Source organism: Eumetopias jubatus, unplaced genomic scaffold (assembly GCF_037043125.1).
Source record: "Eumetopias jubatus isolate StellerSeaLion01/CBP00866 unplaced genomic scaffold, mEumJub1_p1.0 scaffold_2, whole genome shotgun sequence".
In the NCBI taxonomy this organism is placed as follows: domain Eukaryota; kingdom Metazoa; phylum Chordata; class Mammalia; order Carnivora; family Otariidae; genus Eumetopias; species Eumetopias jubatus.
In genome coordinates, this window is record NW_028274808.1 from 41,144,935 (window position 1) to 41,172,744 (window position 27,810).

The window sequence follows — 27,810 nt, forward strand, 5'->3', positions numbered from 1 at the left end:
GAGATTGGGAGGCCGCCATTTTCACTCTCGTCCTCCAAAGCTGTACGGAAAGCTTCCAGGGAACAAAAGCTCATGAGAGCAAACCCGAGCAGATTGCTTAGCCTGGACTGGCAAAGGCAGGACAATTCCGCCTCAGACAAAGATATTTGGGAATCACGGCAACAGACCCCTCCCCCAGATCAGCACGAACAGCCAGCCAAGACCAAGTTTACTGATCAATGAGAACGGCAGAACTCCAGCGCTAGAGGAATACTGCACATAGAATTCATGGCTTTTTTTTTTTACCATGATTCATTAGCCTTTCAAAGTTAATTTTTCTTTAACTGGTTTTCTTTTTTTTTTTTTTTTTTGAATTTTTCTTTTTCCCTTTTTCAACCAACATCTTATCAATCCCTTTTTTTAAAAAATAAAAACATTTTTATTTTTCATTTTTAGAGTCATATTCTATCCCTTCATAGTAGTTTCCCTTATTTTTGGCATATATATAAGTTCTCTCTTTAAAATTTTGAGATACAGTTTCTTCTAACATATCAAAATATACCCTAAATCTCTAGTGTATGGCTTTCTTCGAGTCTCCTTCCTGATCACATTCTCTCCCCTTTTTTTTTCTTTCTTTCTTTCTTTTTCTTTAAATCCTCTTCATTCTTTTTTCAAGCACCTTATCAATTCCTTTTTTAAAATTTTTTATAATTATCATCTTTAGAGTCATAGTCCATCCCTTCATTATATCAACCCTTATTTTGTACATATATAAGTCTATCTTTCTTTAAAATTTGAGGAGGCACTTTCTTCTAACAGACCAAAATACACCCAAAATCTAGTGTGTGGCACTGATCTATGCACTGGCCTGATCATACTTGATCATATTCTGTTTTTGTTTGTTTTCTTCTGTTTTTGTTTGTTTTTATCTTTTTCATTTTCTTTTTTTTCTCTTTCTTTTTTCTTTCTTTCCCTTTCTTTTCCCCTGGTTTCAGGTCTTTTCTGATTTGTTTAGAGTATATTTTCTGGGGACGTTGTTAACCTGTTAGCATTTTGTTCTCTCATTCATCTATTCTCCTCTGGACAAAATAACAAAACAAAAAAAATCACCTGAACAAAAAGAACAAGAGGTAGTACCAGGGACCTACTCAGTACGGACATTAGTACGATGTCGGACCTAGAATCATGACCTAGACCTAAAATCATGATTTTAAAGATACTAGCTGGGCTTGAAAAAAGCATGGAAGTTATTAGAGAAACCCTTCCTGGAGAAATAAAAGAACTAAAATCTAACCAAGTCAGAATCAAAAAGGGTATTAATGAGGTGCAATAAAAAAAATGAGGGCACTAACTGCTAGGATAAATGAGGCAGAAGAGAGAATTAGTGATATAGAAGACAAAATGATGGAAAATAAAGAAGCTGAGAAAAAGAAATCAACAAATACTGGATCACGAGGGCAGAATTCGAGAGATAAGCAATACGATAAGACGAAACAGCATTAGAATAATTGGGATCCCAGAAGAAGAAGAGAGAGAGCAGCAGAAGGTATATTGCAGCAAATTATAGCAGAGAACTTCCCTAATGTGGGTAAGGAAACAGGCATCCAAATCCAGGAGGCACAGAGAACCCCTCTCAAAATCAATAAAAATAGGTCAACACCCCGACATCCTAATACTAAAACTTAACGAGGCTCAGAGACAAAGAGAAAATCTTGAAAGCAGCTCAGGAGAAGAGATACGTAACCTATAATCTTAGAAACATTAGATTGGCAACAGATTTATCCACAGAGACCTGGCGGGCCAGAAAGGATTGGCATGATATCTTTAGAGCACTAAACAGGAAAAATATGCAGCCAAGAATACTATATCCAGCTAGGCTGTCACTGAAAATAGAAGGAGAGATCAAAACCTTCCAGGACAAACAAAAACTAAAGGAATTTGCAAACATGAAACCAGCCCTACAAGAAATATTAAAAGGGGTCCTCTAAGCAAAGAGAGAGCCTAAAAGCCGCATAGACCAGAAAGGAACACAGAGAATATACAATAACAGTCACCTTACAGGCAATACAATGGCACTAAATTCATATCTTTCAATAGTTACCCTGAATGTAAATGGGTTAAATGCCCCAATCAAAAGACACAGGCTATCAGATTGGATTAAAAAACAAGACCCATCGATATGCTGTCTGCAAGAGACTCATTTTAGACCCAAAGACACCCCCAGATTGAAAGTGAGGTGGTGGAAAACCATTTACCATGCAAATGGACACCAAAAGAAAGCTGGGGTGGCAATCCTTATATCAGACAAATTCGATTTTAAAACAAAGACTGTAATAAGAGATGAAGGACACTATATCCTGCTTAAAGGGTCTATCCACCAAGAAGATTTAACAATTGTAAATATCTATACCCCGAACATGGGAGCAGCCAGTTATATAAGGCAATTAATAACAAAAGCAAAAAAACACATTGACAACAATACAATAATAGTGGGGGACTTTAACACCCCCCTGACTGAAATGGACAGATCATCTAAGCAAAAGATCAACAAGGAAATAAAGACTTTAAATGACACACTGGACCAAATGGATGTCACAGAAATATTCAGAACATTGCATCCCAAAGCAACGGAATACACATTCTTCTCTACTGCCCATGGAACATTCTCCAGAATAGGTCACATCCTAGGTCACAAATCAGGTCTCAACCGGTACCAAAAGATTGGGATCATTCCCTGCATATTTTCAGACCACAATGGTTTGAAACTAGAACTCAATCACAAGAGGAAAGTCGGAAAGAACTCAAATACATGGAGGCTAAAGAGCATCCCACTAAAGAATGAATGGGTCAAACCAGGAAATTAAAGAAGAATTTAAAAAATTCATGGAAACAATTGAAAATGAAAGCACAACTGTTCAAAATCTTTGGGATGCAGCAAAGGCAGTCCTAAGGGGAAAGTATATAGCAATACAAGCCTTTCTCAAGAAACAAAAAAGGTCTCAAATACACAGCCTAATCCTACACCTAAAGGAGCTAGAGAAAAAAGAGAAAATAAAGCCTAAACCCAGCAAGAGAAGAGAAATAATAAAGATCAGAGCAGAAATCAATGAACTAGAAACCAAAAGAACAGTAGAACAGATCAACAAAACTAGGAGCTGGTTCTTTGAAAGAATTAACAAGATTGATAAACCCCTGGCCACACTTATCAAAAAAAGAGAAATGACCCAAATCAGCAAAATCATGAATGCAAGAGGAGAGATCACAACCAACACCAAAGAAATACAAACAATTAAGAGAACATATTATGAGCAACTCTATGCCAGCAAATTAGATAACCTGGAAGAAATGGGTGCATTCCTAGAGATATATCAACTACCAAAATTGAACCAGGAAGAAATAGAAAACCTGACCACTAAAGAAATTGAAGCAGTCATCAAAAATCTCCCAAAAACAAAGGCCCAGGGCCAGATGGCTTCCCAGGGGAATTCTACCAAACATTTAGAGGAATTAATACCTATTCTCCTGAAACTGTTCCAAAAAAGAGAAATGGAAGGAAAACTTCCAAACTCAATTTTATGAGGCCACCATTACCTTTATCTCCAAACGAGACAAAGACCCCATTTGATGGGGAGAATTACAGACCAATATCCTTGATGAACATGGATGCAAAAATTCTCACCAAAATACTAGCCAATAGGATCCGACAGTACATTTAAAGGATTATTCACCACGACCAAGTGGGATTTATCCCTGGGCTGCGAGGTTGGTTCAACATCCACAAATCAATCAACGTGATACAATATATTAACAAAAGAAAGAACAAGAATCATAGGATCCTCTCAATAGACACAGAAAAAGCATTTGACAAATTACAGCCTCCTTTCTTGATCGAAACTCTTCAGAGTATACAGATAGAGGGTACATACCTCAATATCATAAAAGCCATCTATGAAAAACCTACAGCGAATATCATTCTCAATGGGGAAAATCTGAGAGCTTTCCCCCTCAGGTCAGGAACACGGCAGGGATGTCCACTATCACCACTGCTATTCAACATAGTATTAGAATTCCTAGCCACAGCAATCAGACAACAAAAAGAAATCAAAGGCATCCAAATCGGCAAGGAGGAAGTCAAACTCTCACTGTTTGCAGATGATATGATACTGTATGTGGAAAACCCAAAAGACTCCACCCCAAAACTGCTAGAACTCATACAGGAATTCAGTAAAGTGGCAGGATATAAAATCAATGCACAGAAATCAGTGGCATTCCTATACACCAACAAGACAGAAGAGAGACAAATTAAGGAGTCAATCCCATTTACAATTGCACCCAAAACCATAAGATACCTAGGAATACATCTAACCAAAGAGGCAAAGGATCTGTACTCAGAAAACTATAAAATACTCATGAAAGAAATTGAAGAAGAAACAAAGAAATGGAAAAACGTTCCATGCTCATGGATTGAAAGAACTAATATTGTGAAGATATCAGTGCTACCTAGAGTGATCTACACATTCAATGCAATCCCCATCAAAATACCATCCACTTTTTTCAAAGAAATGGAACAAATAATCCTAAAATTTGTATGGAACCGGGAGAGACCCCGAATAGCCAGAGGAATATTGAAAAAGAAAAGCAAAGCTGGCGGCATCACAATTCCGGACTTCCAGCTCTATTACAAAGCTGTCATCATCAAGACAGTATGGTACTGGCACAAAAACAGACACATAGATCAATGGAACAGAATCGAGAGCCCAAAAATGGACCCTCAACTCTATGGTCTAGAAATCTTTGACAAAGCAGGAAAGTTTGTCCAGTGGCAAAAAGACAGTCTCTTCAACAAATGGTGTTGGGAAAATTGGATAGCCGCATGCAGAAGAATGAAACTGGACCATTTCTTTACACCGCACACAAAAATAGACTCCAAATGCTTGAAGGACCTCAGTGTGAGACAGGAATCCATCAAAATCCTAAAGGAGAACACAGGCAGCAACCTCTTCGACCTCAGCTGCAGCAACTTCTTCCTGAAAACATTGCCAAAGGCAAGGGAAGCCAGGGCAAAAATGAACTATTGTGATTTCATCAAGATAAAAAGCTTTTGCACAGCAAAAGAAACAGTCCTAAAACCAAAAGACAACCGACAGAATGGGAGAAAATATTTGCAAATGACATATCAGATAAAGAGCTAGTATCCAAAATCTATAAAGAACTTATCAAACTCAACACCCAAAGAACAAATAATCCAATCAAGAAATGGGCAGAAGACATGAACAGACATTTTTCCAAAGAAGACATCCAAATGGTGAACAGACACATGAAAAAGTGCTCAACATCACTCGGCATCAGGGAAATCCAAATCAAAACCTCAATGAGATACTACCTCACACCAGTCAGAATGGCTAAAATTAACAAATCAGGAAACAAGATGTTGGCGGGGATGCAGAGAAAGTGGAACCCTCCTACACTATTGGTGGGAATGCAAGCTGCTGCAACCACTCTCGAAAACAGTATGGAGGTTCCTCAAACAGTTGATAATAGGGCTACCATATGATCCAGCCATTGCACTCCTGGATATTTACCACAAAGATACAAATGTAGGGATCCGAAGGTATACGTACACCCCAATGTTTATAGCAGCAATGTCCACAGTAGCGAAACTGTGGAGAGCCAAGTTGTCCTTCGACAGATGAATGGATAAAGAAGAGGTGGTATATATACACAATGGAATATTATGCAGCCATCAAAAGGAATGAGATCTTGCCATTTGCAACGACGTGTATGGAACTGGAGGTTGTTATGCTGAGTGAAATAAGTCAATCAGAGAAAGGCATGTATCATGTGACCTTACTGATATGAGGAATTCTTAATCTCAGGAAACAAACTGAGGGTTGCTGGAGTGGTGGGGGTGTTGGAGCAATGGGGTGGCTGGGTGATAGACATTGGGGAGGGTATGTGCTATGTTGAGCGCTGTGAATTGTGCAAGACTGTTGAATCACAGATCTGTACCTCTGAAACTAATAATGCAATATATGTTAAGAAAAAAAAAGAAGAAGAAGATAGCAGTAGGGGAAGAATGAAGGGGAGTAAATCAGAGGGGGAGACGAACCATGAGAGACGATGGACTCTGAAAAACAACCTGAGGGTTCTAGAGAGGAGCGGGGTAGGGGATGGGTTGTCCTGGTGTTGGGTATTAACGAGGGCACATTCTGCATGGAGCATTGTGTGTTATGCACAAACAATGAATCATGGAACACTACATCAAAAACTAATGATGTAATGTATGATGATTTAAATACAATAAAAAAATAAAAATTTAAATTTAAAAAAATAAGAAACAATAGAAGTCTCAATACACAAGCTAACCTTACACTTAAGGAGCTGGAGAAAGAACAGCAAATAAAGCCTAAACACAGCAGAAGAGAAATAATAACGATTAGAGCAGAAATCAATGAAATAGAAAACAAAAGAACAGTAGAACAGATCAATGAAACTAGGAGCTGATTCTCTGAAAGTTAATCAAATCGATATACCCCTAGCCAGACTTATCATAAAGAAAAGAGAAAGGACCCAAATATATGAAATCATGAAGGTAAGAGGAAAGATCACACCACCACCAAAGAAATACAATTATAAGATCATACTATGTGCAACTATATGCCAACAATTGAGCAATCTGGAAGAAATGGATGCACTCCTAGAAACATATAAACTACCAGAACTGAAACAGGAAGAAATAGACAATCTGAACAAAGCAATAACCAGCAAGGAATTTGAAGCAGTAATCAAAACTCCCAACAAACAAGGGTCCAGGACTGGATGGTTTCCCAAGGGAATTCTACCAAACATTTAAAGAAGAAACAACACCTATTCTTCCAAAGCTGTTTAAAAAAACCTAAATGGAAGGAAAACTTCCAAGCTCTTTCTATGAGGCCAGCATTACCTTGATCCCAAAACCAAAGACCCCACCAAAAAGGAGGATTACAAACCAATATCCCTGATGAACATGGATGCCCAAATTCTCACCAAGATACTAGCCAGTAGGATCTGACAGTACATTAAAAGGATTATTCACCACGACCAAATGGGATTTATTCCTGGCCTGCAGTGGTGGTTCAACATCTGCAAATCAACCAATGTGATATACCACATGTATAAAAGAAAGTACAAGGGGCGCCTGGGTGGCTCAGTCGTTAAGCGTCTGCCTTTAGCTCAGGTCATGGTCCCAGCGTCCTGGAATCGAGCCCCGCATTGGGCTCCCTGCTCGGCGGGAAACCTGCTTCTCCCTCTCCCACTCCCTCTGCTTGTGTTCCCTCTCTCGCTGTCTCTCCCTGTCAAATAAATAAATAAAATCTTTAAAAAAAATAGTACAGGAACTATATGATCCTCCTAATAGATGCAGAAAAAGCATTTGACAAAATACAGCATCCTTTCTTGATTAAAACCCTCTGCAGTGTAGGAATAGCGGGAACATACCTGAATATCATAAAACCCATGTACTAAAAGCCCACAGTGAATGTCATCCTCAATGGGGAAAAACTGAGAGCTTTTCCCCTCAGGTCAGGAACAAGACAGGGATGCCCACTCTCACCACTATTGTTCAACATAGTACTAGAAGTCCTAGCCTCAGCAACCAGACAACAAAAAGAAATAAAAGGCATTCAAATTGGCGAAGAAGTCGAACTGTCACTCTTCGCAGATGACATGATACTCTATGTGGAAAAGCCAAAAGACGCAATCCCAAAATTGCTAGAACTCATACAGGAATTCAACAAAGTCAAAGGGTATAAAGTTAATGCACAGATGTCAATTGCATTTCTATACACTAACAATGAGACAGAAGAAAGAGAAATAAAGGAATCGATCCCATTTACAATTGCAGCAAAAAACGTAAGATACCTAGCAGGACACCAACTAAAAAGGCAAAGGATCTGTACTCTGAAAACTATAAAACACTTATGAAAAAATTGAGGAAGACACAAAGAATTGGGAAAACATTCCATGCTCATGGATTAGAGGAACAAATATTGTTAAAGTGTCTGTGCTACCCAGAGCTGTGTACACATTCAGTGCAATCCTTATCGAAAATATCATCAACATTTTTCACAGAGCTGGAAAAATTAATCCTATAGTTTGTATGGAACCAGAAAAGACGCCAAATAGCCAGAGGAATGTTGAAAAAGAAAACCAAAACTAGTGGTGTCACAGTTCCAGACATCAAGCTATATTACAAAGGTGTAGTTGTCAAGACAGTATGGTACTGGCAGAAAAACTGACACATAGATCAGTGGGACAGAAAAGAGAACCCAGAAGTGGACCCTCAACTCTCTGGTCAACTAAGCTTCGACAAAGCAGGAAATAATATCCAATGGAAAAGACCGTCTCTTCAACAAACGGTGTTGGGAAAATTGGACAGCCACATCCAGAAGAATAAAACTGGATACTTTCTTATATCAGACACAAAAATGAACTCAAAATGGATGAAAGACCTAAATGTGAGACAGGAATCCATCAAAATCCTAGAGGAAAACATAGGCAGCAACTTCTTCAACCTCGGCCACAGCAACTTCTTGCTAGACACATCTTCAAAGGCAAGGGAAACAAAAGCAAAAATGAACTGTTGGGACTTCATCAAGATAAAAAGCTTTTTTGCACAATGAAGGAAACAATTGACAAAACCAAAAGACAATCTACTGAATGGGAGATAATATTTCCAAATGTCTTATCAGATAAAGGGTTCATATCCAAATTCTATAAAGTACTTATCAAACTCAACACCCAATAAACAAATAATCCCATCAAGAAATGGACAGAAAACATGAACAGACATTTCTCCAGAGAAGACATACACATGGCATCAGACACATGAAAAAATGCTTGACATCACTTGGCATCAGGGAGATACAAATCTAAATCTCAAGAGATACTACCTCACTGGCCATCAGACCAGTCAGAATAGCTAAAACTAACAAAGTCAGGAAACACCAGATGTTGGCAGGGATGTGAAAAAAGGGGAACCCTCTTACACTGCTGGTGGGAATGCAAGTTGGTATAGCCACTCTGGAAAACAATATGGAGGTTCCTTAAAAAGTTAAAAATAGAGCTACCCTATGACCCATCAATTACACTACTAGGTATTTACCCAAAGGATACAAACATAATGATTTAAAGGGGCACCTGCACTCCAATGTTTATAGCGGCAATGTCCACAGTAGCCAAAATATGGAAAGAACTCAGATGTTCCTCAACAGATGAATGGATAAGGAAGTGTATATATACAATGAAATATTACTCAGCCATCAAAAAATAAAAATCTTACCATTTGCAGTGATGTGCATGCAACTAGAGGGTTAGCTAAGCAAAATAAGTCAATCAGAGAAAGACAATCATATGATTTCATTCATATGTGGAAATTAAAAAACAAAACAGGATCATAGTGGAAGGGAGGGAAAAATAATATAAGACAAAATCTGGAGGGAGACAAACCATAAGAGACTCGTAACTCTAGGAATCAAACTGAGGGTTGCTGGAGGGGAGGGGGGTGGGGGGATGGTTACCCCATCCCTGGGGGATGGACATTAAGGAGGGCACTTGATATAATGATCACTGGGTGGTTATATGAAATTGATGAATCACTAAACTCTACCTTGAAACTAGTAATACACTATATGTTAATTTAATTGAAATTAAAGAAAATCAGGATGTTTTCAGTGGCATCAATAATTAATCCTTGTTACGGCCCAAAATGATTAAAAACATGACTGAGCTATAAGAGATTTAATGAAGAGGGATTACTTAGGGTCAGGTTAATAGAGGGAGGCTTCTGAGGTTCATTCTGGGTCAGATGGAAATCTGATGGCCAACACAATGCCAATGAATTTTATGTGGCCATCAGACCTAATGATAACATTTTTGTTTGGCCAGCACAGTGCTATATTTGTTTTCATTGTAATTTATATGCCCTCACCTATTATATCATGTGTGATAGGTTTCTACATTTATGTGTTGGCCTGAAGGCATTTGAGTTTGCCCTCCCTAGTATAAAGGCTGCAGCCAGTTGTATATGCTTTGTGTGTTAGTTAGATCTTTGAATGTGTGCTTTTGAATCAACTGTCCCTTCATGTTTAGAAAGTGGATACTTCCTGGTATGTGTTTTCAGGTCCTCATCTAGCAGGAAAAAAGTCCACTTCTCTAATGGCTCAAGCCAGATGCAGAATAATGTCCCCTTGGCTTCATGGGCTAGATTTCAGTGAGTTGTCATTCCTGAATTGCAGCCTAGAGTAGCATATGCTATGGCTTAAGACCATTAAGACCCACACCAACCACATGGCTAGAAAATTCAATTTTAGAAACAACAAATGTCCACTATAACAAGACATATAAGAGTCTTGGGACAGAGTATTTTAAATCTAGAAAATCTAGGACATTCTTGAGATATGATGCTTTTTTTTCTGAATTTCTAATTTTTCTTGACATGTAAAATGGCATGATTACTTCTGAAATTGACATATGAGAATAAGAGCACATTCCACGCAGGCTCATTAGAGAAACTCAAACAACTTATATTTAGAGGTGCACATAATATAAATATCTAGTTGTAAACCCTCGGTTTTTTTGTTGGCTTGTTTGCTGCATGGTGGGTAGATGGGTGGTTTGAGAATTTTTTTAAATAAATTCTCTGTGATCTTAGCCCTGTTTCCTCAGATTGCTCATTTTAGATTTGTCAACAATAAATAAGTAATTTTCACATTATGGACCACTTCTCTCACAGGAGCAGTGTAAGGGCATATCTCAATACAATGCCAACTGTCACAAGGCAAATCCACCTCTGAAACCAAGCTATTAATTTATAAGTGGCCTTAATCAGAAAAGTAAAATGATAGCAGTTGTTACCCTTTTTCTCCCTAGTGAAAGCAAGGGAGAAATTCCATTCGCTTACTTAAAGAAGATTAGTAGCAAGTCTCAGTCTTAGTAACAGAGTCTAGCCTGGAATCTAATATCTCCTTCACAGAAAACCTCACAGGAGTATTATGTCTGGGTCTGAGAAGCTGTATTGCAGGTTAATAGACTTCTTGAGGAAATTTAAGAATTTTATTTTTTTTAGTGGGATACTGTTGTGAGTCAAAAGCTAGAGACCTAAGATCAGCAGTTTTCTAGGAAATTAACAATAGAGACATCATACTTGCCATACCATTTGGAATTGCATTTTTATGACATGATGAAAGAGGGCTAAGAAGCTCAGAATTTTACTCTGTAAATGATGATATGTGCTTTTGAAGGGAGGAGCTAAGCAGCAGGTTCCTTTGAATCACATATTTTTAATTTAAATTCACTTAGCCAAAGTATAGTACATCATTAGTTTTTGATATAATGTTCAATGATGCATTAGTTGACTATAACACCCAGTGCTCATCATATCACATGCCCTCTTTAATTCCCATCACCCAGTTACCCCATTCCCCCCACCTACCTCCATTTTAAATAGATTGAAAAGAACTAGGGCCATACCTGGGAAGGCAAAATAAACAGCCATATGAGTTGAAATGACTTTCTGTCCCTATATCCCACCTTATGCTTGAAATATCTGCTCTCATGAGGTTCACTGCTTTGGATTAAGGTATTATCTGCAGGATAAGTGCAAATGCAGTGATAAAATAGTAAAATTGGGAAAAGGACTGGGCCGGGAGTTAGGCAGCCGTTTTAACCTTATCCTTAACGTTTTTGTTACACATTTATTCTCTCTGGGCCTCAGTTTCCCGGCCATTAAAAATGAGATGGGATTGGGTGAACTAACATAAAGGCCCTAAAGGACTAAAGGTCCCTTCCAACTCTGTATTTTTTAGGAGAGTGACATATTAACACCAATTAGTTTGTTAGATTAACTCACTCTCATGAAGACCCCTGAGTGTTAAACATAGAAGAAGAATATTTTGATTTGGTGTTTGGCTGGCTCAGTCGATAGAACATGTGACTCTTGATCTTGGGGTTGTGAGTTCAAGCCCCATCTTGGATGTAGAAATTACTTTAAAAAAAATAAAAATCTTAAAAAAAAAGAATATTTTGATTTGGGGATTTCAGGAGATCTAGACCAGTACTATCCAATATCTAATACCTAATAGCTACATTTAAAAATTAAAGGAAACACATGGAATTCATTGTAATAAGACTTCTACATTTAACATAATGTATCCAAAATATTATCATTTTAACATGTAATCAATATAAAATATTAAGATATTTTACATTCTTTTTTCTTACAAAGTCTTCAGAATTTAGTGTTTATTTTCTTTTTTCCTTTCTTTTTTTTAAAAGATTTTTATGTATTTGTCAGAGAGAGAGAGATAAAGAGAGCACAAACAGGGAGAGTGGCAGGCAGAGGGAAAAGCAGGCTCCCCGCTGAGCAAAGAGCCCGATGCGGGACTCAATCCCAGGACCCTGGGATCATGACCTGAACTGAGGCAGACAGTTAACCGACTGAGTCATCCAGGCGTCCCTAGTGCTTATTTTCCACTTATGACATATGTCAATGCAGACTGGCCACATTTCACATGTTCTGTAGCCACCTTAGGCTAATGGCTACTGTATAGGCCTTTACACATCTATAAAACCGTGCAATCTGCTTAAAACTCAGGTAGGGTTTAGGAGGTCTGATAACAGGCCTGGGTAAACTTTATGGTTAGTTTAAGAGGTGGAACATGAGCTGATAGGCAGCTATTATGTACCTGTAAAGCTTTAGGATGCTTTACAAGTGGTTTCCATTCTGATTTAGCACTGCCTATTGCTGTACCAGTAGTTTAATATTTCGATTATTACTTCTGGTTGGGAGTACAATAAAGAGGAGGCCCACCTGGTGTGAATGATGTTGCCTATAGCCTTGTAGTGTCCCTTTTCATATCAGTAACTTTTGAGATAGGAGAAAACCGAATACATTTCCCTCACAAAGTTCTCATGCAAACAATGTGAATCACCTCCTTTCTGGTTCCTGTAGACTTTTTGGTAAATGACCCTCCCCATCTCATCTGTTAGTTTGCTGACTGCTGGTGCCAAAAATACTTTCCTGGGCTAACCTCTGGAATTAGAACAGTGAAAAGAGGGTGTGTATTTTGGTTTTGCTTTTTTATTTTTACCCGTACTTTATCTCTAACTACATTAGATTTTTTCCTATTGTATTCTAGAAGAATCTTATGCTTTTGATATGTTTTAAAAATTTAAGTACCTGATCTGGGATGAAGAGGTTTTTGGGGTGGGGTGCTGGAACAGTCTGTTGAGATTCTTTAGGTATATCTAGTTTAAAATTACTCAATACACTTATAATGAAAATGTAAAATGTTTTTTAAAATTTTATTTCTGGAAATATTGGGAAAAAAAACATATGCAAACCAAGTGATGTTTGCTATAAGAACTTTCAGCACAGCATTCTTTGGAAGACTAGACATTGGTTCTATTCATGTCATAGACTTCTTTTAGGCACACTCAATAATTTGTCTACTTGTGTTCCTCCTTGAGGTATGACTCACCCACACCAAGGAATGTACAAGGTGCTTTCACAGCAGGTTTCTTCCCTGACCAGATCTGGCCTCTGGCAAAATTGTGACATAAGTAAACCATGGCGTGTTTTCCATTTCCCTTCTGTGTCCTATGTGGAACTTGAAACCTGCAGGAATCAAGGAATTTAGCCAAGGTTCAGTGTTCTGACTCCACTGTTTGGAAGATGCTTTAGAGACAGGCTCAAAATTGGACACAAAAATATTAACATGGTAGCTTATGGTGTTTCCCTTAAAGAGACATTTGAACTGAGAATACAGAGGTGTAAAAATGCTTTTAGCTCAAAAGCAATTAATAAATCTCAGGGATGAGATGTCATGGAAGATTAGTAGGGAAGGTAGTTTAAAGCCAAGGTCTTTCAAAGCCTCCTCAGATCCAACTTTTTAAAAATTTCCTGACCCTGTCTCCTTATGACTGGCATTGGCCATTTTGGAGCTGTGAGTCTGTGACAAGCTGTAGTGAAGACTCTGGGAACGTGCTGCTGAGGGATACCTTGTATGACTTCAGGGAATTACAGTATAATCAGAAGCAGTAAGATAGAAACCAAAAGATTAAGAGCATGACTTTTATAAAAATGTTGTTATAACAAACTAAAATTTTGTTTTAGATGAGTTCCATAAGGAAAAATTTAGTGAGAGACAAACTTTTATTCCACAAGAGTTAAATTTAGGGCAACTGGGTGGCTCAGTAGTTAAGCATCTGCCTTCAGCTCAGGTCATGATCCCAGCGTCCTGGGATCGAGTCCCACATCGGGCTCCCTGCTCAGCAGGAAGCCTGCTTCTCCCTCTCCCACTCCCCCTGCTTGTGTTCCCTCTCTCGCTGTCTCTCTCTGTCAAATAATTAATAAAATCTTTAAAAAGAAAAAAAAAGAGTTAAATTTAGTCATTTGTCCAGATAATAGAAATATATAAATAGTATTTCTCTAGCTCAAATTCCTTAGCTTATAGAAACTTGACTTCATAGCTCTCTGTTTCAAAGGACAATATCTTCTCCGTTTTGTTGGTTTTTTAAAGATTTTATTTATTTATTTATTTGACAGAGAGAGACAGCGAGAGCAGGAACACAAGCAGGGGGAGTGGGAGAGGGAGAAGCAGGCTTCCCGCTGAGCAGGGAGCCCGATGGGGGACTTGATCCCAGGACCCCGGGATCATGACCCGAGCCGAAGGCAGACGCCCAACGACTGAGCCACCCAGACACCCTTCTCCATTTTTTTTTAACAGCAAACTTTTTAATCCTATTAATCCAGAATGAATTTTCTTTTATAGTTAACTTTATACTTTACTGCTGTCAAAACCCTTACACAAGGCCAAACTGTGTGGGACCATTGGGAATAGGCGTAACTGGAGCTCCCAGAGCCAGAAGCCTTGTGGGTGACAGTTCTCTGTAGAATTACCCCATTGGTGGGTTGGAACTAAACAATTCATTTCTTGAATTTTCCACTGAGAAAACAAAATGTGTACTATTTTCTAAGTGAGCTTTGTGGACTTTTAAATTAAGAATTTTGAGTTTAATTTTTTAAGATAGAAATCTGTATACGAATACAGACTGGGTTTATAGAAAGGGTTTTGAGAGCTAGAAAAACAAAGAATGAGAGAGGTAGTGGTGTTTAGCAGGAATCAGGAATATTCTCCTTAACAACCCAAGTCTTTTCCTTTTCCACAAAGATGGAGGTGGTGTCCTGCAAAGGTAAAAAGTGCAGGGGATCTGCCTCCCCAGTGCTGGCAGCCAGGCAAGCCCTGAGAAGAGCAGTAGCGGCTCCACTGATGGCCATTCAGCTCTCCTTTCTCCCTAAAAAGGCCATGGAAGAGCTCTTCATGGGCAGTGAAGTCGGGATGAGTTGCCACCTAGCGAAGACCGAGTGCCATAGGAATATTTGGGCTGGGAGAGCCAAAGGCAAAAGAATGGAGACAGTAAAGCTCTCAACAAATCCAGTCCTTTTTGTATATAGTAGAGCTTTTTGATCCCTTCTGCTTATATTATTATACAAAAGCAAGCTTTTTGTTTTAAAGTTTTTAAAGTAGGGCACCTGGGTGGCTCAGTTGGTTAAGCGACTGCCTTCGGCTCAGGTCATGATCCTGGAGTCCCCAGATTGAGTCCCACATCGGGCTCCCTGCTCAGCGGGGAGTCTGCTTCTCTCTCTAGCCCTCTTCCCTCTCGTGCTCTCTATCTCTCATTCTCTCTCTCTCAAATAAATAAATAAATAAATCTTTAAAAAGAATAATAAAGTTTTTAAAGTAGAATAGCCACAAAGTTCATTTAGAAAGTAATAGAGCCGAGAGGTAGACTGAAATGAAAAAATGGAATTCATATTTCCTCAGATTTTCCCAGAAAGCCACAAATACAAATATACAAATTAAAATGTGTATATTTGCTATATTTAGGCAGTGGGTTACCACTGCATGCGGAGGCCTAATATGGCAGTAGCATAAGGGGAAAAAATTATTTTAAAAATTTCTTTTTAAAAATGTAAGTCCTAGCATAGCTTTCAGATAAGAACTTCCAGAAAGCTGCTTTGAATGTAATTGCTTTCTTAAGTTAGCAAGTAGTGGTAGATGAGCCAGCTTGTCAAGGAGAAAGTCTGCAAATCAATTCTGCCACTATTCCATACAATGCAAAATGGAAATGAACAGTCTTTATTTGAATAAGCAGTTACTTCAAGAGTTCCTTCCTGTATTGTTTGCTTCTTTCTATTTTTTAGTTTGTTTGTTTGTTTCCCAGTGTAGAAATCTAAGAGAAAAAGCATTTTGCTATGTACATGACATTATTGGTTTTCTTCTCATTTCATTTTGAAATGACCTTTTACCCTTCCTGCATGAGAAAGGAAAATGTCAGGAGGAAATGTATTCAGGATTTGATTGCTAGAGCAGTAAGGTCTGAATGCAAATGGCAGTACCAAATTAAAATTGCCTGCACAGTGTTATTTTCATTCAGGTTGTTACTATTGTATTCATGTATCAGAAATCAGAAGGAGATAGTGTACTGATAAATGAAATAAATGGTATGCAGGGCTCAAGAGAAAAGAAACTGTTCAGTCAAATGCATGTAAATTTATATGTGGATGTGATTAAACTTCTTTTCAAATAATATCAATGGTTGGATTGGTTTTTTTTTCTTTTTTCTGGTTTTGTTTCTTTTAGTAGGTAGTTAACATTCAACCTAAGCAAAAGCTTGCTTGCCTTAGACATGGTGTTTTCCGTTCCTCCCTAGTAGGCATTGCTGCTAGTGAAAGGGATTTTTTTTTCTACATATTAAGAAGCATTGTTATAGGTAATTAAAGACCAACTTTTTAATAAATGAATATAGCAAAACAAAAATATAGTCAAGAGTTTACAGACTGAAAAAAGAATTTTATTTTAGCAGAAAAGAAGCCATTTATATTTGAATTGTCTTTGGCTCTTGATGGTCACAGAAGGCTTTCTGAAAATAGCAAATCTTAAGAAGGAAATTAAAGGAGAAAGCTTGCTGAATGGACAAAGCCACCAAAACAATGTTTAGAAGCTTTTCTGTAGGGAGTAACTATTGGACTTGGATTTCGTGAAATCCCATCTCAAATTGTTTTGATAGTGGCATAAGATTAGACAGTTGCACTGTTAGAAATCTATTCAGGCTGTTGGAGAGTTCCTAAGGAAGGAAGCTGAGCATACAACTACCACATTTTCTAGAATTGATCTGAGAATGAATCAGCAGAGACTAAGACAAAATTTTTAGTAACTTGGCCAAAGGCAGCAAATTGTCCCTGAGGTACATCTTCTTATTCTCAAATTTTCTTTGTCCTTCTTAATGAAAGAAACGTACCTGAATATGCTACATAACAAAGAGTGAATAACAATTTAGGAAAGTAAACAAATGCCATACTTAATAGTGGCAATGTCAACGTCAGGCCACCTGACCCCAAGACTAGTCTTTTCATTGCCACAATGCCTTTCACTCATTTTTTATATCCCATCTCACTCTTAACTTGCCCTACCTGGAGTGTGTTAATTCTTACATAGTGATTACTTTATGGCATGAAATTATATTAGCTAAACCAGACGGTCTGGTTATGAATATTATTGTCATAGGAAAGATATAATATTTAATATTGTTAATTTGTTTACTATCAATAGCAGATTCCCTCCTGTATTAATAGTGACAAGGCTACTACTCTCAGACCCAGGGAGTCTAGTTTCTTCAGTTAGTATTGAAGTATTTACCCAAGGGTAAATGTGATCCTAATACATTACATGTAAGTTACATGTGGGAATGATCAGGCAGGGAAATTCAGATATAAATAACCAATGAAAAATTCTTATCTTTATAACAGATGCTTTTGTTAGAAGGTAAATGTAGAAGCTTCTCTTCATGTCAAAATGAGATCTAGTAACTATCCAAATAAAGAACCACCGTAGTCTGTGTACAATGATCCCATTTCTCAATTTATTTTTAAGCTCAAAGTGGGTAGTAAAAATTGGGTCTTCATTTACTGCTATATGAGATGCTCAGAAATATGTCATGTTTTAGGAACCTCAAAAATATGATATAAACTGTTCTTCTTTCTCTGGAGAGAGAGAGAACCCCTGTTTTTTTATTTATTTATTTTTAGTTTTTAAGTTTTATTTATTTTTGAGAGAGCACATGTGTGTGCAAGCTGGCAGGGAGGGACAAAGGGAGAGAGAGAGAGAATCTCAAGCAGCCTTCACGCTCAATGTGAGCCCCACACAAGACTCAGTCCCACAATCCTGAGATCATGACTTGAGCTGAAATCAAGAGTCAGACACTTAGCTGACTGAGCCACCCAGGTACCCCAAGGGAACCCTATTTTAAGCACAGCAGCCTGCCTGTCATTGCACTGTGTGGGATTTGCCCTGCATGTCATCATGATGACCATGGTCAAGTAGATGTGGACACGGGAAGAATATGAACAAGTCTCACACACCTCAGTACTGCTCCACAGGGTCAGCCCTTCATGTTATTCTGGAAAACATGCGAATGGTAGAACACTGAAGATTTAAGTGTGTCCCCATGGGTTACTGACTTAGGATTTCATCAGACATCTACTTCTGTGTTTATATACATGTTATTTTATTTTTTCTAGGATTTTCCATATTGAGAGTTCAAAATATGTGAAGTTTTATTGAGAAATTTTATATTTTAGTATTTGTTCTCTCTTTCCATTCAACATTTATTCAGTGTTTTCTCTGTGCAAAAGCAAAGTTCTTAACCTCATATGATTACATTCTAGTATTGGCAGAAGAAAGAAACAGAATTTTTTGTAAGTAAAATTTAAGTCTGATAGAAGTACTAAGGAGACAAATAAAGCAGTGAACAGCAATAAGAGTAGGCATTGCAATTTCTAGGCCATTTTAAAGATTTGAGGTTGGGAAGGATTTCTAAGGATGAGAAACCATTGAAGAATTTTGAGCAGAGATGACATGCTTTAACTTTTTTTAACATCCATTCATGATAAAAACTTCCAACAAAGTGGATATGTAAGAAACATACCTCAACTTAATAAAGACCATATATGACAAACACACACCTGACATGGTACTCAATGGTGAGAAACTGAAAGCTTTTCTTCTAAGATCAGGAACAAGACAAGGATTCTCAGTCTTGCCACTTTTATTCTACACAGTATTAGTAGTTCTCGCTACAGCAGTCAGACAAAGAAAGGAAATAAAAGGCTTCTATGTTGGTAAAAAAGAAGTGAAACTGTCACTATTTGCAGATGACATGATACTGTATATAGAAAACCCTAAAGACTCTGCCAAAACACTACTGGATCCAATAAATGAATTCAGTAAAGTTGCAGGATACAAAATTAATATACAAAAAATCCATTGTGTTTCTGTACACTAATAACAAACTAGCAGAAAGAGAATTTAAAAAAAAAAAAATTCCCAGTTGCAATTACATCAAAAAGACTAAAATAAAATACCTAAGAATAAATTTAACCAAGGAGAGGAAATTGAATGACACAAATAAGATATGGAATGCTCATGGATTGGAAGAATTAATTGTTAAAGAATTGTTAAAATGTGTATTGCCCAGTGCAATCTACAGATATGGTGAATTCCCCATTGGAATACCAATAGCACTTAACACAGGACTAGAACAAATAATAGTAAAATGTATATGATACCAGAAAAGACCCCAAATGACCAAAGCAATCTTGAGAAAGAACAAAGCTTGGAGTCCCAGATTTCAAGATATACTACAAAGCTGTAGTAATCAAAACAGTGTAGTATTGACACAAAATAGACACATAGATCAATGAACAGAATAGAGAGCCCATAAATAAATCCACATTACATGATCAATTAATCTTCAACAAAGGAGGCAAGAATATACAATGGGGAAAAGACAGTCTTTTCAATAAATGGTTTTGGGAAAACTGGACAACTACATACAAAAGAATGAAGCTGGACCACTTTTTTGCATTGTATACAAAATAAAAACTTAAATGTAATAACTGAAATCATAAAGCTCCCAAAAGAAGACACAGGCATTAAATCTGGACGTTGGTTGTAGCAACATTTTTTTTGAATATGTTTACTCAGGCAGGGGAAACAAAAATAACTGCACCAAAATAAAAAGCTTTTGCACAGCAAAGGAAATCATCAACAAAATGAAAAGAATGGGAAAAGATATTTGCAAATGATATATCCAATAAGGGATTAATGCCCAAAAGAACACATACAACTTAACACCAAAAAAAACAAACAATTCAGTTAAACAATGGGCAGAAGACCTGAATAGGCATTTTTCCAAAGAAGACATACACATGGCCAACAGACACATGAAAAAATGTTCAGCATCACTAATCATCAGGGAAATGCAAATAGAAACCACAATGAGATATTACCTTCACATCAGCCAGAATAGCTAGTATCAAAAAGACAAGAAATAAGAGGTATTGGTGAGGATGTAGAGAAAAGGGAACCCTCCTGTACTGCTTGCTGATGGGAATAAAATCTGGTGCAGCCACTATGGGAAACAGTATGGAGTTTCCTAAGAAGGCAAAAGAACTAGTTTGAAATGCACCTCTATGTTTATTGGAGCATTATTTACAATAGCCACAGTGTGGAAGCAACCTAAGTGTCCACGATAGATGAGTGGATAAAGAAGATGTAATGTGTGTGTGTGTGTGTGTGTGTGTGTGTGTGTGTATAAATTTACACCGACAATGGAGTATCATTCAGCCATAAAAAAGATTGAGATCTTGCCATTTGTGACAACATAGATGGACCTAGAGGGTATTATGTTAAGTAAAATACGTCAAAGACACCATCACTTTTATGTGGAATTTAAGAAGCAAAACAAAAGAACAAACAAACCAGAACAGAAAAAGAATCATAAATACAGAAAAAAACTGGTGGTTGCCTGATGGGTAGAGGGTATAGGGATGGGTGAAACAGGTGAAGGGGATTAAGAGGTACAAACAAATTATAAAATAATTTAAGTCGCTAGGATATAAAGTACAACAGAGGGAATATAGTCAATAAGATGATAAAACTTTGGTGACAGATGTTAACGATACTTAAATCGTGGTGAGCATTTTGTAACATATATAAATATCAAATTGCTGGCTTATACAATTGAAACTAATATTGTATGTCAGCTATAAAGCTAAGTTAAAATTGGTGTGTAAGGCAAGCAGAGAATCAACAGGGAGTGTATTTGTAAATTGCATTTAAACTATCTGATATACCAGTTTAGAGAACAAAACGTGATGATCATGTTCAAATGGTCAGTGTTGGCCAAAGAAGTTGGTATGTTATGTGCTATGCAGTCACTGTTTGCTGCTTCCCTAGCAGCCCCTTCTTTCATGCTAACAGAACTGTGATTTTCATTGAGGAGGTCAATATGCCTAGCTCCAGGAAGGGAATCATGGTTTAAACCAGACATGATAATACTTGCTCATGTGGCTAGTCAACCTGGCCCACAAAGTTTCTGCTGAAAAATCAGGTGAGAGTCATAGGGGTGTTCCCTTGTATGTAACTAGTTACTTTTCTCTTGCTACTTTTAAGATCCCTTTTTATCTTTAATTTTTGACATTTTAATTATTGTATGTTTTGGTGTGGATCTCTTTTGGTTCATCATGTTTGCAGCTGTGTTCTCTTCCTGGACGTGGATGTTTGTTTCCTTCCCCATGTTAGGGAAGTTTTCAGCTATTATTTATTCAAATAAGTTTTCTGCCACTTTATCTCTTCTCCTTCTGGGGCCCTATAATGCAAAGGTTGGTACATTTGATGTTGTCCCAGAGATCCCTTAATCTATCCTCATTTTATTTTAAATTCTTTTTTCTTTTTGCTGTCCAGTTTAGATTATTTCCGTTACCTTGTCTTCTAGATCTCTGATCCATTCTTCTGTGTCTTCTAACCTGCTGTTCATTCCCTGTAGTATATTTTTCATTTCCGTTTTTGTGCTCTTCAGTCTGATTTGTTTCTTTTTAATATTTTCTGTCTCTTAGTTGAGGATCTCACTGAGTTCATCCACTCTTCTCCCAAGTCTGATGAGCATCTTTATCAGGTAGATTGCTTTTCTTCATTTCATTTAGTTCCTTTTCTGAGGTTTTGTCTTGTTCTTTCATTAGGAGCCCATTCCTCTGTCTCTTTATTTTGTCTAACTCTCTGTGTTTGTTTCTATGTATTGATTAGGTCAGTTATGTTTCCTGGTCTTGGAGGTAGTGGCCTTATATAGAACGTATCCTGCGGGGACCAACAATTCTCCCTGATCACCAGAACCAGGCACTCTGGGGGTGTCCCCTATGTGGGCTGCGTGTGCTCTCCTGTTGCTACTGGGCCACACAGCTTCACCTACGAGTGCTCGTAGGTGGAGCTAGCTCCTTGCCATGCGGACTGCAATGTGGGTCATGACTACTGCAGATGTACTGGTGTGTAGGACTGGCTGAGAGGTCCAGCTGCAGCTGCTACAGGCATGCTGGTGGGTGGGGATAGCCCCTATTGTGGCTGGCTGTGAGGCTTGGTGTGACCCCCAATTACAAGTGTACTGGGGGTGGGATTAGCACCTGGTGTGGCTGGCTGCAAGGCCCAAGTGACCATTACAGGGGTGCTGGTGGGCAGGGCTGGTCCCCCTCCCTGGGCCAGTAGTTGCTTTGGAGGGGCACTCGTCCTGGCTGATGCTACCTGCCAGGTATTGCAGGGCTTGTGGAGAGCTGCTTTGGAGGAGCACCTGCCAGGGCAGGAAGATTGGACAGGGTGGAGTAAGAGGCTAGCAAGGTAGATGGAGAATGTCAGAATTGGCACCTGCCAATCAGGCCTGCTAGGCTGAAGGAGGACAAGAAAAATGTCACCTGCCCACACTTCCATTCCTAGAGAAAGTTCCTATAAATCCCTGAACCTCTAGCACATGCCCTAAAATTATTCAATAAATGTCCTTTGTGTATAGCTCAGGTGCTTTCAAACTGCCACTTCTGTGCTAGGTCTCGGAGCAAGTGATACTGTGCATAAGCGCTTTAAGAGTGGAGTCTCAATTTCTGGCTCTTCCAGAGTTAAGACTCACTTGATTTTCAAAGCCAGATGTTATAGGGGTTCATCTTCCCAGTGTACACCTCCAGGGGGAAGTACATAATGTTAGGGACTAAATCCCACAATTCTCAGGGAGGACCTCCATTTCTATAATAGTCCTGCCACTTGTGGTCACTGTGTCAGGGGTTTAGTTATGACCATATGTCTGCCCTTCCTGCCCTTCTCTGTGTGGCTTTTTCTTCCTATCTTAAGCTGTGAAGAGTTGTGTTAGTTTTTAGATCTTTCTCAGAGTCGCAGTACATGTATTTGTACCTTTGTGTGTTTTTTGAGAGGGGGTGAGCTCAGAATATTCCTATTCCTCCATCTTCCTCTCTCCCCCAGCTTTAACTTCAAACTTAAATTCCACAGTTGGTTTTAGAAAAAGGGATAAGAATCATGCCTTCTCTAAAAGAAAGAAAGGAAATAAACCCTTCCAAAGATACCACATGGTTGCATAGTTAGAAAGAAGTATGGTTTTCTCACCCCCAAAAAAGGAGAGTAAAAGGAGATATCAATGAAAAAGAGACTTTTTAAAAATTTTTTATTTAAATTCAATTTAGTTAACATAGAGTGTATTATTAGTTTCAGGAGAAGAATTTAGTGATTCATCAGTTGCATATAACACCCAGTGCTCATTACATCAAGTGCCTTCCTTAATGCCCGTCACCCCACCCTCCCACCCACCTCCCCTCCAGCAACCTTCAGTTTGTTCCCTATAATTAAGAGTCCTTGGGGTGCCTGTGTGGCTCAGTCAGTTAAGCAGCTGACTCTTGATTTCAGTTCAGGTCACGATCTCAGAGTCCTGGGATCCAGCCCCACATCAGGCTCCGCACTCAGCTTCAGGATTCTCTATCCTTTGCCCCTTCCCCCACTCTCTCTCTCTCTCTCAAATAAACAAATAAATATTTTAAAAGACACAAGAGTCTCTTATGGTTTCCTCCCTCTCTGTTTTTATCTTATTTTTCCTTCCCTGAAGAAGAGACTTTTTTTTTTTTAAGATTTTATTTATTTATCTGACAGATAGGGAGAGCCAGAGAGCAGAAGCTGGGGGAATGGCAGAGGGAGAGGGTGAAGGAGGCTCCCTGCTGAGCAGGGAGCCCAATATGGGGCTGGATCCCAGGCCCTTGGGCTCATGACCTGAGCCAAAGGCAGACACTTAATTGACTGAGTCACCCAGATGCCCCAAGAAGAGACTTTTTAAAGTTACATTCATTTCCATTGCTCTTCAGGGCTTCACGCAGAGTTGTTTCTCTTTACTCAGAGACCATCTTTTTTCTTAGCCCTAAGCCTCAAAGATAGAGATTTATATATTTAGATGAATCTATAATCTCAGAAGAATATGGCTGAAACCAATACCCACTGAATAATTCTAAGACTAAAGATATCCTAAAATACTTTGAAGATGCATTTAGTTTGATTTTAGAGAAGGCTGAAAAGCAAAGTTGCATCACTGGGTTTAGTAGCCTCTGTCCCTGTAAACCTTTTTAACACAGAAACAGAGTACAGCCATTTGGAAGTTTATAAACACCCATCGGTTTCCTTTTCTTTATTTCCCTTAACAACAACTGAACACTTCATTTTCTGGTCCCCTTTCATTCTTTGCTTTCCTTTGTCTTTTCTTTTCATCTGATGACTCATGTGCTTCCACTCTTCAGTGCTATTCCTTTTGTTTGTTGACTGACACACTGATGCAATTTATTTGAGACAATAGCTTCACAGCTAAAGCTGTAGAATGAGTGTTTGAAATGGTATTTTTCAGGTGAATTTTCCCAGTAGTATCAGTTTCTTCAAAGACTAGTAGAAAATTGGCCCTATCACCTTCATTTTGTCCCCTTTCAAGTCATCTCAAAAATTTGTCTTTTGTCCCCCTTTTATTGTATAAATGCTCCAGCTTCATGAAATTGTATGCCTTCTGCTGGCTTTCTGAATCTATTTTTAAACTGTCTTTGGATCATTTTACTAAAGGTTGTTCATACTGGGAGTAGTTCTTCCTGTACTTTAATCTTGCCACCAAGGCAGTTTAGAGACAGATTAAAATAGTAAATTTTTAGAATGAATAGGACTTTAGAACTAGTATGCCCTTTGGATATTGTCTAGTTCAGTCCCCTGATTTCACTGATGCATTGACTAATGTGTAATATTGATAACATGACAATTTTTATTAGCAAATGCCCTTATTAAGCCCTTTTGTAACTTTCTGAGATAAGCTTAGTATTTTATTCTTTTATTTTGTTACTTTATTAAAATTGGAATGTATATCAGTTAGTAATGCTTTCAGCTGCATTTGACAATGCCTAATGAAGACTGGCTTAAACCCTAAGAATATTTATTATTCATACTAACAAGATATTCAGAGATAGTAGGGAGTCTTAGAGTTGGATCCAGCTCATTGTATCATCAAGAACCCACGTTCTTTCTGTCTTTCCCTTTTTTCCTCAAGCTAGTATCTGGTCCTTTTGTCTTTCTGCCTACTGCCCTATGTCATGGCGTTCAGTTTAAGCAGTCATATCCACGTCAAGGAAGAAATAAAAGTGAAAAGGAACTAGTACCAGTAGTTTCTCCTCTAAAGCCTGGCCCCTTTATCAGAAAGCAAAATCGCTTTCCCAGAAGCTCCCCAATAGATTTCTCCTTACGGCTCATTGGCAAGACTATCACCTGACCCATCTTAGCTGCAAGAGCGGCTGGGGAAGTATTCATGTTTTACAGTGGGAGGAACCTTTGTAGTGGGGGGAACACAGGAATAGGAGGGATTGAGAATGCCTTTTAATTGACTAAACCAACAGCGGCTGTCAGAGTAGTCATCCTAAAATATACATGTATATATTTTCCATATCCAGTGAGGAAATATATCTTAAGACAGTGGGTTCCGGAGTCAGATTTCCTGAGTTTAAATCCCATCTTCTTTGCAAACTCTGACTTTGGACTTCTCTCTGCCTCTATCTCCTTTACTGTAAAACAAGGATAATAATTTACTGATTATGTACATGATTTTTGTATTAATGACCTGAAGTTAGCATATGAGCACTCCACATGAATGTCATTATCATCATCAAGCAAAGCTTGGCATCCCCACATAGATACTGACCAAACCCAGAGCAAGCTTAATTACTAGCAGCTTTTTCCCACTTTCGCAGTCAAATGCTCTACCACTGAGCTATACCCCCTTTTTCCCACTTTTGAACAAAACATCCTGAAAGAGTAACTTCCAATAGCTTCAACATCATAATTCTTAATTTAAAACTAAGATATACAAAATTTCAGTCTAACTAGGAAAACCCTTAAAAGTCATAACAGCATTTGCCTGCCTTTGTTGGGATAATTTATAACTGACATGTCATTTTGTTTTATTTTAAACACTTTAGGCTTTTTATAAATGCTTCCTGTGTCAAAGCAGTATGGTGAAAGGCTTATTTTGACTAGAACCTATCAAATCAAGAATCTGAGACCCATCTGTAATTTGCAAGATATATATATACATACATTCTGTAGTGACCCAGATAAAAACAAACAAAAAAAAAGCACCAATTAGGGTTAGGGGGAAAAAAATCTCTGCAGTGTTCTTTTCAGTTATTTTTAGACAAAGATACACAGAGATAGGAGAATTGAGGACCTGTTTGAAACATAAGAGATACTCAGGAAATAGTTGATGATGAAAAAAATTTTGTAGTATGAGAAAAACATCGGAATATAATTTGAAGTTTTATGGGAAGCTATAGTACTCTGAGAAATTGGTAATCCTAACAGAAAAGCAATGGTGGGAAACCCAGAGCAGCTTCTAGAAAGTGTTGTGGTCTTGTAGGGGACTGGAGAATAGATTCACCATAGACTGATTCCTCAAGTTAAGTCTTTGTAGAATTACAGGGAGTAGGAAAGAGAATAAACAACCACATCCAAGCGAGGTTCAAGTGAAGGCCTTGGTCATGTGAGGGAAGCTCAAGTGACTATACCATAGGAGCCATCTAATTGCCCACAACCAGAGGTTATAGCTCCTCCAGCTTCTACCATTCTTGTGCCTGGATGTTGAGGAAGCATGATTCTTCCATGCATTTATGAACAGTGTACTAACTACCATTCTTCTCTGACTTTCCCTCCAGAAAACCCGTTATGAAATTTATGTCAGCATTCTAAAAGAAGGAGGCAAGGAGCTCCTGAGTAACAATGAAAGTGAGGCTGCAGGACTGAAGAAGTCACATTCAAGTCCTTCACTGAACCCGGATTCATCCCCAGTAACAGCCAAGGTCAAGCGTAATGTGTCAGAGAGGAAAGATCACCGACCTGAAACACCAAGCATTAAGCAAAAAGTTACTTAGAATCCATCTGTGACCAGGAAGTACTGGTCATGGAGCAAAATAGAGTTTTTCAAGATCTTTCTGGTAAACCCGTGAATATATTTTTAAACAGTCTGTGACTAAATGGTGCATTAGTAACCTTTTCTATTGTATAATTTTGTTAGTTTCTGTACTGATTGTCTCTTTGCTCTTAATTTCTTTGCTTTGATGATTTTTTTTGCTACTTGATGACTAATGCACCTTTTTCGTGAGGGGGAGGGGATCGTGATTTCAGAATGAATTGCGTGTCACTTTTCCTTTGGTTTTTTTCTTGTTTGCCCTCTTCTCAGTTGTTTTATGTATTCTCAAATCAGCTGTTACACTTTTTTAAGATTAAAAAATTTAATTCATTGTGAAACATTTAACTGGACAAACTTGGTAGTTTAGCAAATTCTAGCCAGAGCTAATACAAGCCTTTATATGTGAAATCTTGCTCAGTCACAGAGGTG

General features: G+C 38.2%; 1 protein-coding gene across 1 annotated transcript in view; it reads left to right on the forward strand.

Annotated features, from left to right (window-relative positions):
- PSD3 (pleckstrin and Sec7 domain containing 3) overlaps nucleotides 1–27,382 on the forward strand; it is a 492,408-nt gene extending 465,026 nt beyond the window's left edge. Inside the window, exon 16 of the mRNA XM_028124024.2 lies at nucleotides 27,128–27,382. Within this exon, the coding sequence (XP_027979825.1) occupies nucleotides 27,128–27,343 (216 nt within the window). The 3' untranslated portion in view covers nucleotides 27,344–27,382. The remainder of the gene's footprint in view (nucleotides 1–27,127) is intronic.
- The last annotated feature ends 428 nt before the right edge of the window (nucleotides 27,383–27,810 follow it).